Here is a 14,139-nt window from a genome sequence, read left to right on the forward strand (position 1 = left end):
AAGTCCTCAATTTTAAGGAGATACATGGTGAAATATTTAGGGGTAAAGTTTCAGGATATTTCCAATTTACTTTCAAATATAGGTACATATACAAACATAGATAAATAGATTTATGTATCTGTCTATAATGACAGATTCATAGATTTGTATTAATAGTTGTTGGATCTAAGAGGTGGGAATATTGGCATTTAGTGTATTCTTACAACCTTTTGTATGTTACCAAAATCTATATATATAAAAGGCTAATATGCTAAGTCCTTCCAACCATCCAGCCGGTCACTATAACACGCACTGACCACCAGTGGGCATATGTTCAACACAGGAGCTGATGTGATGCACACTGGCCATTTACAAAGAAACGTCACTACAGACCTGGCGCCAACAAAGTAACATTCAGCTTTCCCCTAGTGGGACACAGGCCCCCACCATCCCAGAGCAACACCCCACCAAATCGCAGTCAATGCTGCTGAGACTCCATGGCGCAAAATGGGGCCCACAGCCCAGCCCATCTTGGAAATGGTTGCCTTCAGCACTGAAAAATGACATCACGTAGCAATGGCTGGCTTCCTCTCCCTAGCGACTAACCTCCTTGGAGTTTCTTCAGCCCAGGAATACGACTTGCTTTACAGCCAAGTGCAAAAATTTTACAGTTAAACCGAATGTCTGTTAAGCATTTTCCTGTGCCTCATCTCATTTGATCTTCACTGAAGTCCTGGAGTAGGTAGCTAGGAGACTCGGTAGAATCCGATTTTCTTTTCATTAGCTAGAAAATGGAGATTTAGAAAGTTTAGAAACTTGACCCAAATGAAAAGAAGTAAGAAATGATGGACCTTGAAAATGACTTCCGGTTTTCTCACTGTGCAGAATATAGTCAAACACTGCTGCAGTTAAATATTTCATCCTTTGTTCTCCCTGCATGATCTACAATAATAATTTGTTTTGTGTTGGTATTTATTGCTGTGTTGCTGACAATTACCTGAAAGAGAAGCTGGGGTGCTTCACTGGGCTGGAAAAAATCTAACTAAATCAGAAAGCAGATCTAATTAAGCAAGTTTATTCTCTATATATACAAGGCTAAGTTGACTCATGCACGCGCAATAAATGTAAAGCTCTCGCTGGTGTCAGTTGCATGTGTGTGTTTCGATCTGTCATTGTCAATGGTGAATTTGGTTGATACTTCTATTATAGAGAAAGGGCAAATAGTGATATAAAAATATTTCTTCTAATTAATTTCCTTTCAATGTGCATGAATCCATGCACTGGGCCTCTAGTTTTATAACAAAAAGCCATGTTAAAAAAGTAGAAAATGGAAAAATACAATACATACAGTTCCTAAAAATTTTGTCACTTTTGTCATCATGTGACTTTTGTCATTATGCTTTTGAATATTATAAAAAAGCTTCTTATTTGAGAGCAGATATTTCTTTTGAAATGACAAAATACCAATTCTTAAAATCCATGTTTTATAAGTTGTCATTATAACTTAAATATTTTAAAATATTATATATATATATATATATATATATATATATATATATTCCAAACTATTATTTAGAACCAACATTATTTTGAATAATTTTGAGCATTTCAATGAAAACATGTAACTGATATTGTTGCTTAATCTGGAGAATTACTTGAAATACTATCAGGAAACAACTTTTAAAAAAATTCTGAAGAAAAATATCTGAATACCAATAGAAAGAAAAAGCTGTACATTTACTATGGGGTAATAAGTCATAACCTATATTTGCTACATGAGTAGAAAGCAGATTGAGACCTTGTGGAGAACATGGAACTTTGCACTGACTAGAGCAAACTTCCTCTTTATTTGTAAAATGGAATAATAATACTCCTGGCAAGTAAATGAGACATCCTAGACAGAGTGTTCAGTAAAACAGAGGATACTGTTGTGTTATTACCTATCTAATCTGACAAAGATATGGAATTGGAGATCATAAATGACTGGTATAGTGGCTCTAAATGACCGGTTCTGGGAGGAGACAGACTGAGTAAACCTCTGTCACTGCAGATCTGTCCCTTTCAAATTCTGTCTCCAAATGCCGAAAATTCTTCCCCCTAGCCTGGCCTTTAGGAATTGTTTGTTCACCAAAAATTATAAAACTTACCAAGTCCCACCTTGCTCTGGTGTATATGGGTTATTTATTTATTTATTTATTTATTTATTTATTTTTACTTTTTAGGCAAATTAGCGTATATGGGTTTTTAAATGGCGTTTCCCACCCCCCACCCCCAAGATTTATAAACTGCTCAGTACTGATTGCTCTCAACTGTGGGCAAACAGACCCCGGGCTAGGCCATGTGGGTAAAACGAGCCCTGGGCAGAGGGCTTCACGCACAGGCCAGTGCAGCAGCCGCCTGCTTTTCCTCGGATTCCACTCACCAGTTCCTGAGAGCTTGTCATACGGGGAAGAACTTTTCACTCATGAAAGTGATTTCTTCATAGTCTTTCATACAAAAATGCCCATGTGCTGGGCATTCCTTGGCCTTTTCTTTTTAATTTTACTAAAACATCTGTTGATATGATTAAAGGGAGTAGAATTCTATCTTGTTGTATAATGACAAACAACATATTTTAAGTCAGGAGACTTGCTTTGTAAATTTTTCCCATTTGTTGGGTGCCTGTCCTTGTGAAAAACACAGCCATTGGCTCCCATTCTTAGTATTTAATCCACAAAAGCATAGGAGCCACTTTTGTTTTCAAATAAGAATGTATCTGAAAGTGCCTTGTAAATAATAAAGGATGATAAAATTATTATTATTTCAACTCTTCTTAATCTGGCTAATTTCAATTACCTGCATACCATGTTATGATTCTGCTGTAGGGAATGTAATGGAATTTTATATTTTGGTTGAACTGAAGATAATTGTGATTGAACCCAATGATGGGTTTAAAAAAAAAAATTATTTAGGCTTCCTTTTCCCACTTTTTTGAACATCCCACAATGTGCAAAAAATGAAATAATTCTTTATACTCTCTTGTCAGAAATATGCAATTTCTAGTTTTTAAACAAATCAATAAACTTTATAGCTTATTTTACCGTAGCATCAAAACCAATGAGCCGGTAAGCTACTCGAAGCTTTTATGTACCACATACAAATACTTGCATTCATCCCCAGTGTTCTAGTGCGAAAAATAATTCTGTTTCTGGATATTACGAACTTTTAAAGCAATAGTGAGTGGAAGTTGCAGGGGTGGTCTTGCCACTTCAGGGTTTATCTCTCTGAACTGGTGAATACGTAGACGAGCGTAGGGAATTCCAAGAGCCATCAGAGTGATGGCTGACTGGGAAGATCTGGTCCTCCCTCTTGTCCCTTGTCCTCACTGATGGAGGCTCTATCCTCAGCATGACCCCCAGATGTCTCATCTCCCTCAGGAACCAGACGTCTTCCACACTGGCAATTTGGCATTTGGTAGGAGATGAGATGCCACCTTAGCATCCCCATCAGATCTGTGTCTGGTTAATTACAGACTGACTTTCTACGCCCCAAATGCATGACTGTAGTTTCCCTTGAGTTTTGAAAGCCACTCAGATCAGTGGGGATAGAATTATCAGCATTCCCAGGAGGAAGATTAAAGGGTCCTTGTTCTTGACAGTCTATATATTTAGCCCTTTGGGATGAAAGTCACTATTATATTGTATCACCTCCCTCTATTAAACATTATCTTTTTTCTTTTCTTTTTCTTTACAGCATGTCTATGGAAAAGACAGTGGATCGCCTTCCAGGTCAGGAGAAAAGAAAGGAGCAGATGAGGTAATTTCCACAACACTGGGTTTTCATTTTCTCTTGCTTTTAAATTGTGAATTCTTCCTTGAAACAAATAATGGGGTAGCAAAGAATTCCTACTGGTATATTGGCAAATTTAGCTTTAACTAAATTTAATTCAAGAATATAAATGGAAAGCATTAAAAAATAAAATGCTTGCCCTGGCTTGTGTTGCTCATTGAGTGTTGGCCCACACACCGAAAGGTCACGGATTTGATTCCCAGTCAAGGGCACATACCTGAGTTATGGGTTCGCTCCTTGCTCTTGATTGTGGTGCAGACGGGAGGCTACCAGTGGATGTGACTCCCTCACATCGATGTTTCTCTCTCTCTCTCTCTTTCTCTCCCTCCCTCTCTCTCTTCACTCTTTCTGAAAAGCAGTGGGGGGAAAAATATCCTCATGTGAGAATTAACAATAAAGTAAAATGCTCCTGGAAAATGAACCTTTAGAAAAAGAACTAAATTATTTAGGGTATTTTTCCCATAGGAATTGGTGAATCTTAAATGTTCTGTTGTGAACATGGCATATTGAGAAGGGGAATCCAAATGCTGCAGTGGAAACAGAAATTTTTTTATTTTGTTTTATTTTTCAGTTATAGTTTATATTCAATATTATTTTGCTTCAGTTTCAGGTGTATAGCATAGTGGTTAGATAATAATATATATTTTACAAAGTGATCCCCCAGATATTTCAAGTGCCCACCTGGCACCATACATAATCAATACAATATTATTGACTATATTCCCTATGCTGTGCTTCACACATCCCAGTGACTGTTTTGTAACTGCCAATCTGTGCTTCTCCGTCCTTCCACTTTTTCATGCAGCCCCAACTCCTTTCCCCTCTGCAACCATCAGTCTGTTTTCTGTATCTGAGTCTGTTTCCATTTTGTTTGTTTATATTGTTCTTTAAATTCCACATGAGGAAATCTTTTCAAAATAGGAGTGCACTGTGAAAGGAGGACAGTGATGGCCTGGATTAACCAGTCATTCAAGTTCCTAAACAAAAGGAGGGGAGAAAGAACTATTTCTATTTGGAGTGATTCTGTGGAAATGCTAGTAGAACCAAACCTCCTCACTTTGAAGCGGGTTTTCTGAGAGCCGTGAGTCTCTCCTTTCAGGGAGCGATGCACCATTGTGTGCACCGGAGCACTGGCCCGCTTCTCCTGGGGAAGGTCCTGTGAAAGTGCTGTCCTTCAAAGGGGCATTGAGCTGGCCTCCCTTTTCCGGCTTTTTACCTTTTAAATCTCAATAGGTAGAGTCATCTTCATTCAATAGAAATTGTTTCATTCCAACTTGCTAAACAGCTCCTGAAAAGGATGTGCAAAGTTAGAAAAGCATGAAGTGATCGTTTTATTTTTCTCTATTTTATCAACATGTTTATAGAAAGTTCGCTCCTCTTTCTGTTTATTTTCTGCACTTTTGAAATACTCAGTATATTCCCTATGTCAGGAGGTCATAACAGCTAGAACCAGCCGGGAATTATATGCACTAAGGTTTACTCCTTTGCTTTCTACTACCCATGAGAATGTAATTTAGATTATTTCTTATTAAGAAAATTTGCAGTACATTTTTGTAACCAGGGAAGGCAAATATTTTTTGAAAGAGAAAAAGTAAAATTTTATTAAGCCTTTTACCTGCTTCTTGGTTAAATTATTAAAAACTAAAAGTTCATATGAAAACCACATTTTTCCTCTTCACAAGCATGAAAATCTATATAATATTCAGTTCCCTTATTAATCTTACTATTGAAATATATTCCTAGATAAGTTTTCTATCAAATAATGTTCTTTAAAAAAAAATGATTTTAGAAAGGGAGAAAGAGTGAGAGGAAGGAAAAGAGAAAGAAAGAGAGAGTGGAACTTGCATGTGAGAGAGAAATATCAACTGGTTGCCTCCCGTGTGTACCCCGACCAGGGATCAAACCCATAACCTAGGTATAGGCCCTGATCGGGAATCAAACTGGCAACCTTCTGGTGCAATGGGACAGTGCTCCAACCAACTGAGCCGCACTGGCCAGGACTATCAAATAATTTTCTGTTTGAAAACTGTAGTTTTGCTTTATTCTCCAAATAAAGATATAATATTTTTTATGTTATTCTCTAGTAATATTACTCAAGATTAAACTATTTGTACAAAAAAGAAAATCATTTTGAATATAGTCAAGTGGTTAGTAGTCTAGTTCTTATAGGCTATTTCTCCCCAATTATGTTATCATTATGTGGAAGCTTATGTATTACACCTGGAATATCCATGCATTGTTGGGTGTGCATGACTGATAACATAGTGTTGGGATTTATTTTTTATAATATCTGGACTATTAAGTGCCTTATTTCCATTTTTATAAAGGGCTTGGCAAAAGTGATAAGGAGCCCTGTTACAGATGCAGCCAGGGGAGAATTCGATATTTCTGTCAGAGGAGGCAAGCTAAATGAACCTCTACCCCAAGAAAAAGGAGGAAGAAATGTTTCTTCTCTTCATCAGCCAATTCACATAATTCCAACATTGTTTCATAACACATGAGAAACTCAGATTTGCAGCTCCTGCACTGTGTCAGAGCGTGCACTGTGGGTCTGTTCTGCTCTGTCCTGGTCAATAGAAGCGAGGGAAGGGGGCGGGGGGGGGGGGGGACACACTGTAGAGATGCATATAGTCTCAGGTGGAGGATTGTTTATTACCTCACCAGATTCTGCCCCGGTCCACTTACCGGGGCGGACAGACCTGTGGGGGGATGATTTGGTGGGCAGGGAGCCTCTCCTTCTGTATGTTATGGGAAAATAAGTCACTGAGGAGATGCTGTGGCCCTGGAGACAGTTGAAGGAAGTCATCCTGCCTTAGTCAGTATCGGAGCCTTTGTATTCACAAGTATGAAACCGAGTCCAATCTGGAGTTGTTGTCTACCCTGCCTCCCACTGTGGATGCTTCTCAAGATTGCCAGAGAAGGATTTCCCGAAACTGATTCTTTCTCCCAAATATTTTTCTCACTACTGCTCTGCTGAACAAGAGGTGAGATTAGGAAGCATATTTTGGGTTTTGGTAATCCATTTTCAAACTAGCATGCATTCCAAAGGTTAAACATCACATTGTCCTCAGTATATGTAAACATGTTGGTTGGCCTTCCAAGGACAGACCTAGGCCTTGGAAATAGAGTCAGTTTGAAAATTTGCGTTCTATGCTCAGGGTACTTCTTGATGGTCTTTCTTCTGCCTTTATTATTCTGCTGCATTTCATTTGGAGGCGCAAGAAAAAAAGGGTACAGAGGAGGACTTTGGGAAGTTACAACCAGGAGAAAACAACGGTTTTATAATTCCTCTATCTCTGAGAAGGACCTAACAAATTCATAATGATTGTATAAACAGATAAATACATTCTCATAGGCATTAACTCTAATCCAATCTCAAGTGTTTGCATTGCAAAACTGCCTTACAGTTTTCTCTCTTGGACCTTTACCTTTGCGTTCTGGGAGAGTTTCTGAAGTTTATCCCATATTTTTATTTCTATCATCTTTTTTTGTGGGGGAGAGGGTGTTTACTTGCAGCCCCCTCTTCCGTCTACTTAGTACCTTTCTGTCTCACTCTGTTACCTCTCTATCTCAATCAGTTCTGACTGCAACTCTCAGGTTTCGTAGAGGTAAGATCATCTTGTTTCCTATTAAGGATGCAAACCTTTTTCTAAAACTTTCTTCTTGTAGCATATTATTTTGTGAGATCTATTCTCTTTTTTGGTCTTCAGGAAAATGATGCTCTCTCTCTTCCTCTGCAGTCTTTGAGATTTCTTTATTTCTGTGTGACCATTTTGAAGTAGAACTCTGTACATCTGGTTTGTCCATACATATGAGCCTGTCCTCCACAGCCCCACTCTGGCCATGTTCAGGCCGGTTCAGTCTCCTCAGATGGACATCTCTTTGGCAGGTGGATATGTACACTACCGGCAAAATCCCCGCTATTAACAGGCTTTCGTTCAGCACAGAAGTCTGTCATATGTACAAAATGACATGCATAGAAAAACGTCACTCCTTAGCCCATTTACTGCTAAAGGGGCTCTTCTTACCCGTGTCACCAAGGAGACCACTTCACTTAGGACCACTGCTCTCCCAGGCCGCAGGTACCACCTCCACACCCCGCCCACAGCCCCGCCCTCCCACGTCTTGCCCCACCCCAGAGCCCACTCCGGATGCTACTTAGTTGGTCCTCAGATTTTGAAACCTTGGCTTAGTTCAGAAAGAAGAGACGCTCGCATAGAAAGAGGCACCGATGGGGAATAAAGGTGGACTGCCTCATGCCTAAGCTTTCTAGGTAGTTGCATTTCAAAACTAGGAGCCCACGCCCTAGCCAGTTTGGCTCAGTGGATAGAGCTTAGGCCTTTGGACTGAAGGGTCCCAGGTTTGATTCCGGTCAAGGGCATGTTCCTTGGTTGCGGGCACATCCCCTACTGGGGGTGTGCAGGAGGTAGTTGATTGATGTTTCTCTCTCATCCATGTTTCTAACTCTCTATCCCTCTCCCTTCCTCTCTGTAAAAATCAATAAAATATATTTAAAAACAAAACAAACAAAAAACAACAACAACAAAAAACGAGGAGCCTGAGTGTTCCGGGAAAAGGAAAGGGTGCTCAGAGACGCCCAGGCTTGCTCTGTTTCACCACTCATGACACAGGTGGTTCACCCATTGTGAACATACAGTGCTAGCTGCTGTTCTTGTTGCTGTTATTATTATCATTTCTTTATTATTATTATTAATTTTTAGGGCTAGAAAGAGAACTCCCATGGCGATAAAGGCGAGCCCTGTGTTGATTTCTAACCATGGGATGGGACAGGACTCAAATTCCTTTCTTGATTACGCATTGCAGAGCCCTACCCATGAATAAAGGAAGAAAGTTTTGTAGTTTATTATAGCTTAGTCTTCTGTTTTAAAACCAACCGAGGGCAACAACTAGGAACATATGCCAAAACCTATGTTTAAAATAGAGACCTTTTACCTAATCATTCAGTAAATAGTTTTATGAGAAGGTTTTAAGCTAATAATATTTCTAGTTGGAGATCTTGTAGGTCCCTGTGGAGGTGTTTCTGCTATGCTGGTGAGGGAGTAGGTGGGGATTCTGCCTGGATGCCTCTCTCTCAGCGTCAGCATGGATTTATGTGCTGAACATCAGATAAAGAAAAGAAAAAAAAAAAGTTGAAATCGGTGTTTATACAAAGACAGATGAGTGTGCCAAGATGCACAACAAGTTACAGATTTCTTGAATTATTTCCCAGTTGTTTATAGGTAGATGGATTCAATAATCGAACAGTAGCAAATAGGGACATTATTTGGAAAGGACTCACGACTGACTTCTGAACTTATGTTCATCTCCATTCCTAGGGCTCTAGACTTCGTCGTTGCTTACTCACATTGAGACCGGCACCCCTGGGCTTTCCCTTTTGCAGATCATGGCTCTGATTCCCAGGTCGTCTAAGTTGAGCTTAAGGAGCAGAGTTTTGGGACGTTAGTATAGCCCAGAAATAGATCATGCTGAGTCTGCAAATACAGTGTTGAAGAAAAATACTCCTCTTTATAGGAAATTGAGAGCTAAAATGATATCCTATTCCCATTTCAGTTTTGGTTTCACTCAGCACCTGGATAAAAAATTGCTTCTCTGAATATAATTTTGTTACTCATTTTTTTTCTGCTTCCTTTCTTTAAACACTGAGTTACACTCAGTAAAATCTGAAACTCTACATCTCTTTCACTGAATAGTGGAAGCTGAACAAGAAGCTGAATCCTTAATGAACTTTAAAAATAACACGTTTAAAAGATAATGAAGGTTCTTACCACCAGCTACACAGAGGAGAGGTTGCTGAAATACTACTTAGATATGATACTGTGCTATCTAGCTGCCCTAATGCTAAAGGTATAGTTCAGGGGACACCCAGTGTCAAAGGGAGGAAATTCCTTGCTGTTGTGCAGTGTTAACAAACAGATGGAATAAAACATTTCTAGCCTCAGCGGTGGGAACACACTGCTGTTGATTTTGTCTTTCTGAATTAGCAAATGTTAGGGTGTGTGTTTTAAAGAAATAGGCTTGCTTTTGACTTCTTGTGTAAAATTTCTTCAAATATTTGAAAATTTACAAATTATAAGTTTGAAATGTTAGAATATGATTAAACTTAAAAAAAACAAAAACAAACAAACAAAAAAAACCTTCATTGCTGCGAAACCGGTTTGGCTCAGTGAATAGAGCGTTGGCCTGCGGACTGAAAGGTCCCGGGTTTGATTCCGGTCAAGGGCATGTGCCTTGGTTGTGGGCACATCCCCAGTGGGGGGTGTGCAAGAGGCAGCTGATCTATGATTCCCTTTCATGGATGTTTCTAACTCTCTATCCCTCTCTCTTCCTCTCTGTAAAAAATCAATGAAATATATTTTAAAAAAACTTTATTGCTGATAGTATTACAGATGTCCCCCTTTTCTCCCCCATTGCCCCCCTCCACCCAGTTCCTGCCCCATCCCAGGCCTTCACCACCCTGTTCTCTGTGTCCATAGCTAATGCATATATGCATATAAGATCTTTGGTTACTCTCTTCCCATCCCACCCCCATTTCCTCTGAGATTCATCATGCCTCTGGTTCTATTTTATTCATCAGTTTATTTAATTCATTAGATTCCTTGTTAATTTACTTTGATTTTTCCTTTAATAAAAATATAAATTACATTTAGAAATGTGAAATAAGTGACTGAGATTAAAGCACAAAACAATATTTAAACCTTTTTGACCCAGAAGTTCTCATTGTAGGAATTTGTTCTTGATGGCTATGCACAAATATATTTACCCTAGATTTACTTTATCATTGTTGCAAACTAGGGGAGAAACAGTTGTACAGCAGTAATGAATTAGTGAAGTTATGGCACAGATGTAGTGACTGAGGCATCTTTAACACCATGCTTTGAAAACTTTAATGAGAGAGGAAAATGTTTGTTAGGTTAAAAAAAGAGAGACAACTCCATTTATATAACATTTAAAACACATATTACTTATTTTTATATTTGCATAAAAATAGAAAACTGAAAGTATTTGTCTTGTATGGCAAGATTTTGAGTGATTTGCATTTTCTTCTATTTTTCTCTTTATTTTAAAACAACATTAGGCATTACACACACACATTAGTGCACTCAGAGTGGGGTGGGTCCCTCAGCGCGGCCTGCACTCTCTCGCAGTCCAGGAGCCTTCGGGGGATGTCCAACTGACAACTTAGGTCGGCTCCCCGCTAAGCCAGCAGGCGAACATCCTTAGTGCTGCCATAGAGGTGGGAGAGGTTCCTGCACTGCCACTGTGCTTGCCAGCCTGTGAGCCCTGCTTCTGGCTGAATGGTGCTCCCCCTGTGGGAGCGCACTGACCACCAGGGGGCAGCTCCTGCATTGAGTGTCTGTCCCCTTGTCAGTGAGCATTATAGCGACCGGTCATTCTGCCATTCAGTCAATTTGCATATTATCCTGTTATTATATAGGATGTATGTTTTTTAATCAGAAGAGAAAGAACAATGCACAGAATAGAGATAATAAAATAATAATGGAAGAGAGTGTTTTAACAATGACCAGAACTACATCTCTGCCTTTGTCTGCTTAGGCCTTGAAAGAGAAAAGTGTTTTATATGTGAGCCCTTTTCCTTGGGAACCCATAAGACTTAATTCCAGAGCAAGGCTGCTGCTGCTGCTGCTGCTGCTGTTGCTGCTGCTGCTGCTGCTGCTGCTGCTGCTGCTGCTGCTGTGTGTGTGTGTGTGTGTGTGTGTGTGTGTGTTTGCGCGCTCTGGAGAGAGGAGATGGGGGCGGGGTGAGGCGGGGGAGAGAGTGCACGTTTGAATACAAGTGCATCTCTTACACATGGATAAAGAATAAGAATTTAAGCAGCTTAGAGGGCAAAGACTCTTAAATATTTTTAGTGCATGGTCCCTTTGGCATCTGGTGAAAGCTGTTATATTTTCCTCTGAAAAGTACACATATACGTGAATACCAAAAAAATCCCCTAAACATGACCACAATTTAAAGAGGCTTAAAGGTACATTCCCACGCTAAAGGGGCAATTTTATCAAGTAGGGATATGTAGGAGGCACCATGTAATCATGCTTTCCCAGGTGGCTTATTGTTCATGCCTGAAATTCCACCATTACCAGCTTCCTTAACCTTTGAGTTGAAGCATTACCTTCCCCTGGGTCTTCTTTTTAAACTGTTAGTATCCCTAGGAGGGATATTACTATATTAATTATTAACATTTTAGTGAGAACTAGTTTACAAAAGGGGAGGAGAATTACATAAACACTATTTTCTATAGATTTGATAAAGGCAGTTGAGAACTGGAATCATTTGTTGAGAACTAGAGATTAAGAACAGCTAACACATATATAGGCATTACACACACACACACCCACACACACCCTTACAACTACAGTCTTCTGAAGAGGAAATGGAGGCACAGCTTAAGTAACCTGTCTGAGGTTACAGTTATTTAGTAGTGGAGCTCAGAATTAACTTCTCACAGAGTCTGTGCTTTTAACTAGTAATGACACTAGCTATAAAATGACCTATTTTAAGAATTTTACCTAAGGCAATGCCATTTATTTTTTTATTTTTTACTACCGTTGCCCATTTTTGCAACTTCCTTCTCTAACTTTTCCCTTTTTTCTTCCTTGTGCTGTTCCCTGTTTTCACTCAAAAGATCATCAAGTAAAATAGTCATTCCAATCCCCAGTGAAAGGAAGTGTAGGGACAGATATTCCCTCTTTTTTAGGTGGAAAATGTGGCTTGGAGGGAAGCCGAGTCTCAGCAGAGGCAGAGGCGGGAGAAGGATGGCATTCCCCTGCCTCCAAGTCAATGCAGCCATCTCGAAATTAGAGACTTGAGCTGATGACTGGGCGCTGAGTCATCAGGAAGAAACCCCACCTCACAGAAGTGTGGTCTAGTAGTGTGTGTCATTAAGGCTGTTATATATGGTATATCTCACTTAATTCGCTTCTGTGTAATCCTCTGAGTTAATGGATAACTTACTCATTGCGACTGACTTACCAGTGTTTCCCAAGGCCATCATATCCTACTTGCTGCATTGCCTTTGTGGTAGCACACGTTTAGACTTCGTTTGGTAATGAAAGCAATTTGTACTTCTTTGCAGAGAATTACAACCAGGATATGAAGGAGCATTTCTAAATAAGAGTCACAGATTTATAATTGCTAGTGTGGGGAAATCTGCTTACCCTTTTGAAAAACAATCTAGTTCTAGAGACTATTTTTCCAATAAAGCATGTGTTTTCATGTGGAAATACAATACTTGTCATTTCAGGGGGTGACTATTAAGTAGTGGAACTGATTTGTTAACAGATACGTCAAAACATATATTTTAATGAGAGTTCTTGTCCTGAAAATGCTACATTTCATCAAGCTTAAGATGCCACTGATTAAAAAAACACAACTGATTAGAAAATGCTAAAATCAATTAATTTCTGACCACAGTTTTCTTATACTGGTTTTAAGAAGCATCAAATGTGAAAGAGGAAAGAAAAGTGACATTAAGTCAATGAAATAAAATTCAGTAGTAACCTGAAAATTTATGTAGTTAAGGTGTTCTCTGTTGTTCAATTGATTTTGAAACTAATGCTACTTTTACATTCAGAACACACAAAAAGTTTTCTCTTCCCCTCAATATTTTTTTCACTAAAATCAATATTGTCCAGTTTAATAGTCTTCCCATATTTACCAGATATGAATCTGATTAACTTTTGATAGTTTAAAACAATGTGATTGCCATTCGGAGGATAAATATTTGTTTTGCCTTTAGGAATAATCAAGTGATAGGTGGCAGTTTCTGAAGACAGTTAAACAAACAGGGTTTCAAAAATAACTTATGCAATTATTTGAGCATGCCGGCTGCCAACTTGAACCTTTGAGGCTTTCCATGCTCATTTAATGCAGAAGTGTTTGTGTATTTGTGTGCTCAAAACTTTTGCCACATGTAACATTCTGTTACTCATAGACCATTGTCAGCTACAGAACCCCCTGGCCTGCTCTCCCTTGAGAGCCCCCTATGGAATATTCGCTAGGACTTTGAAAAGTGGTCTAGCCCCTTTTCCCTGGACTTTGGGTGGAGAAGACACTCAGTGGATTGCAGGCTTATCTAATCCTCTGACCAGCTGCATGGCAGGGAAAGGCTCCGAGGCTTAGCTGGGACAGGAGGAGGAGCTCTCTCCCCACAGATGGCTATTTCCTCCTCACAGGAAGTCTTTGAGGGTGTCCATCTAAAACCCAACTTGCCCCTTTCTTCTCTCTTACTTGGGATTTGCTGAGCTTGAGTGGCTTATACTTTTCATCAGATGTTTTAGCCACTTTTCCCTCAAG

General features: G+C 39.4%; 1 protein-coding gene across 8 annotated transcripts in view; it reads left to right on the forward strand.

The window, feature by feature from the left end:
* The window catches only part of CAST (calpastatin), a 113,472-nt gene that overhangs the window by 12,176 nt on the left and 87,157 nt on the right, over nucleotides 1–14,139 (forward strand). For all 8 annotated transcript variants that reach the window (XM_084881954.1, XM_084881956.1, XM_084881958.1 and 5 more), the window contains exon 2: nucleotides 3,712–3,774. In XM_084881954.1, coding sequence (XP_084738080.1) covers nucleotides 3,712–3,774 — 63 coding nt within the window. The remainder of the gene's footprint in view (nucleotides 1–3,711; nucleotides 3,775–14,139) is intronic.

This window comes from Pipistrellus hanaki (assembly GCF_964339955.1).
Source record: "Pipistrellus hanaki genome assembly, chromosome: 4".
Lineage (NCBI taxonomy): Eukaryota > Metazoa > Chordata > Mammalia > Chiroptera > Vespertilionidae > Pipistrellus > Pipistrellus hanaki.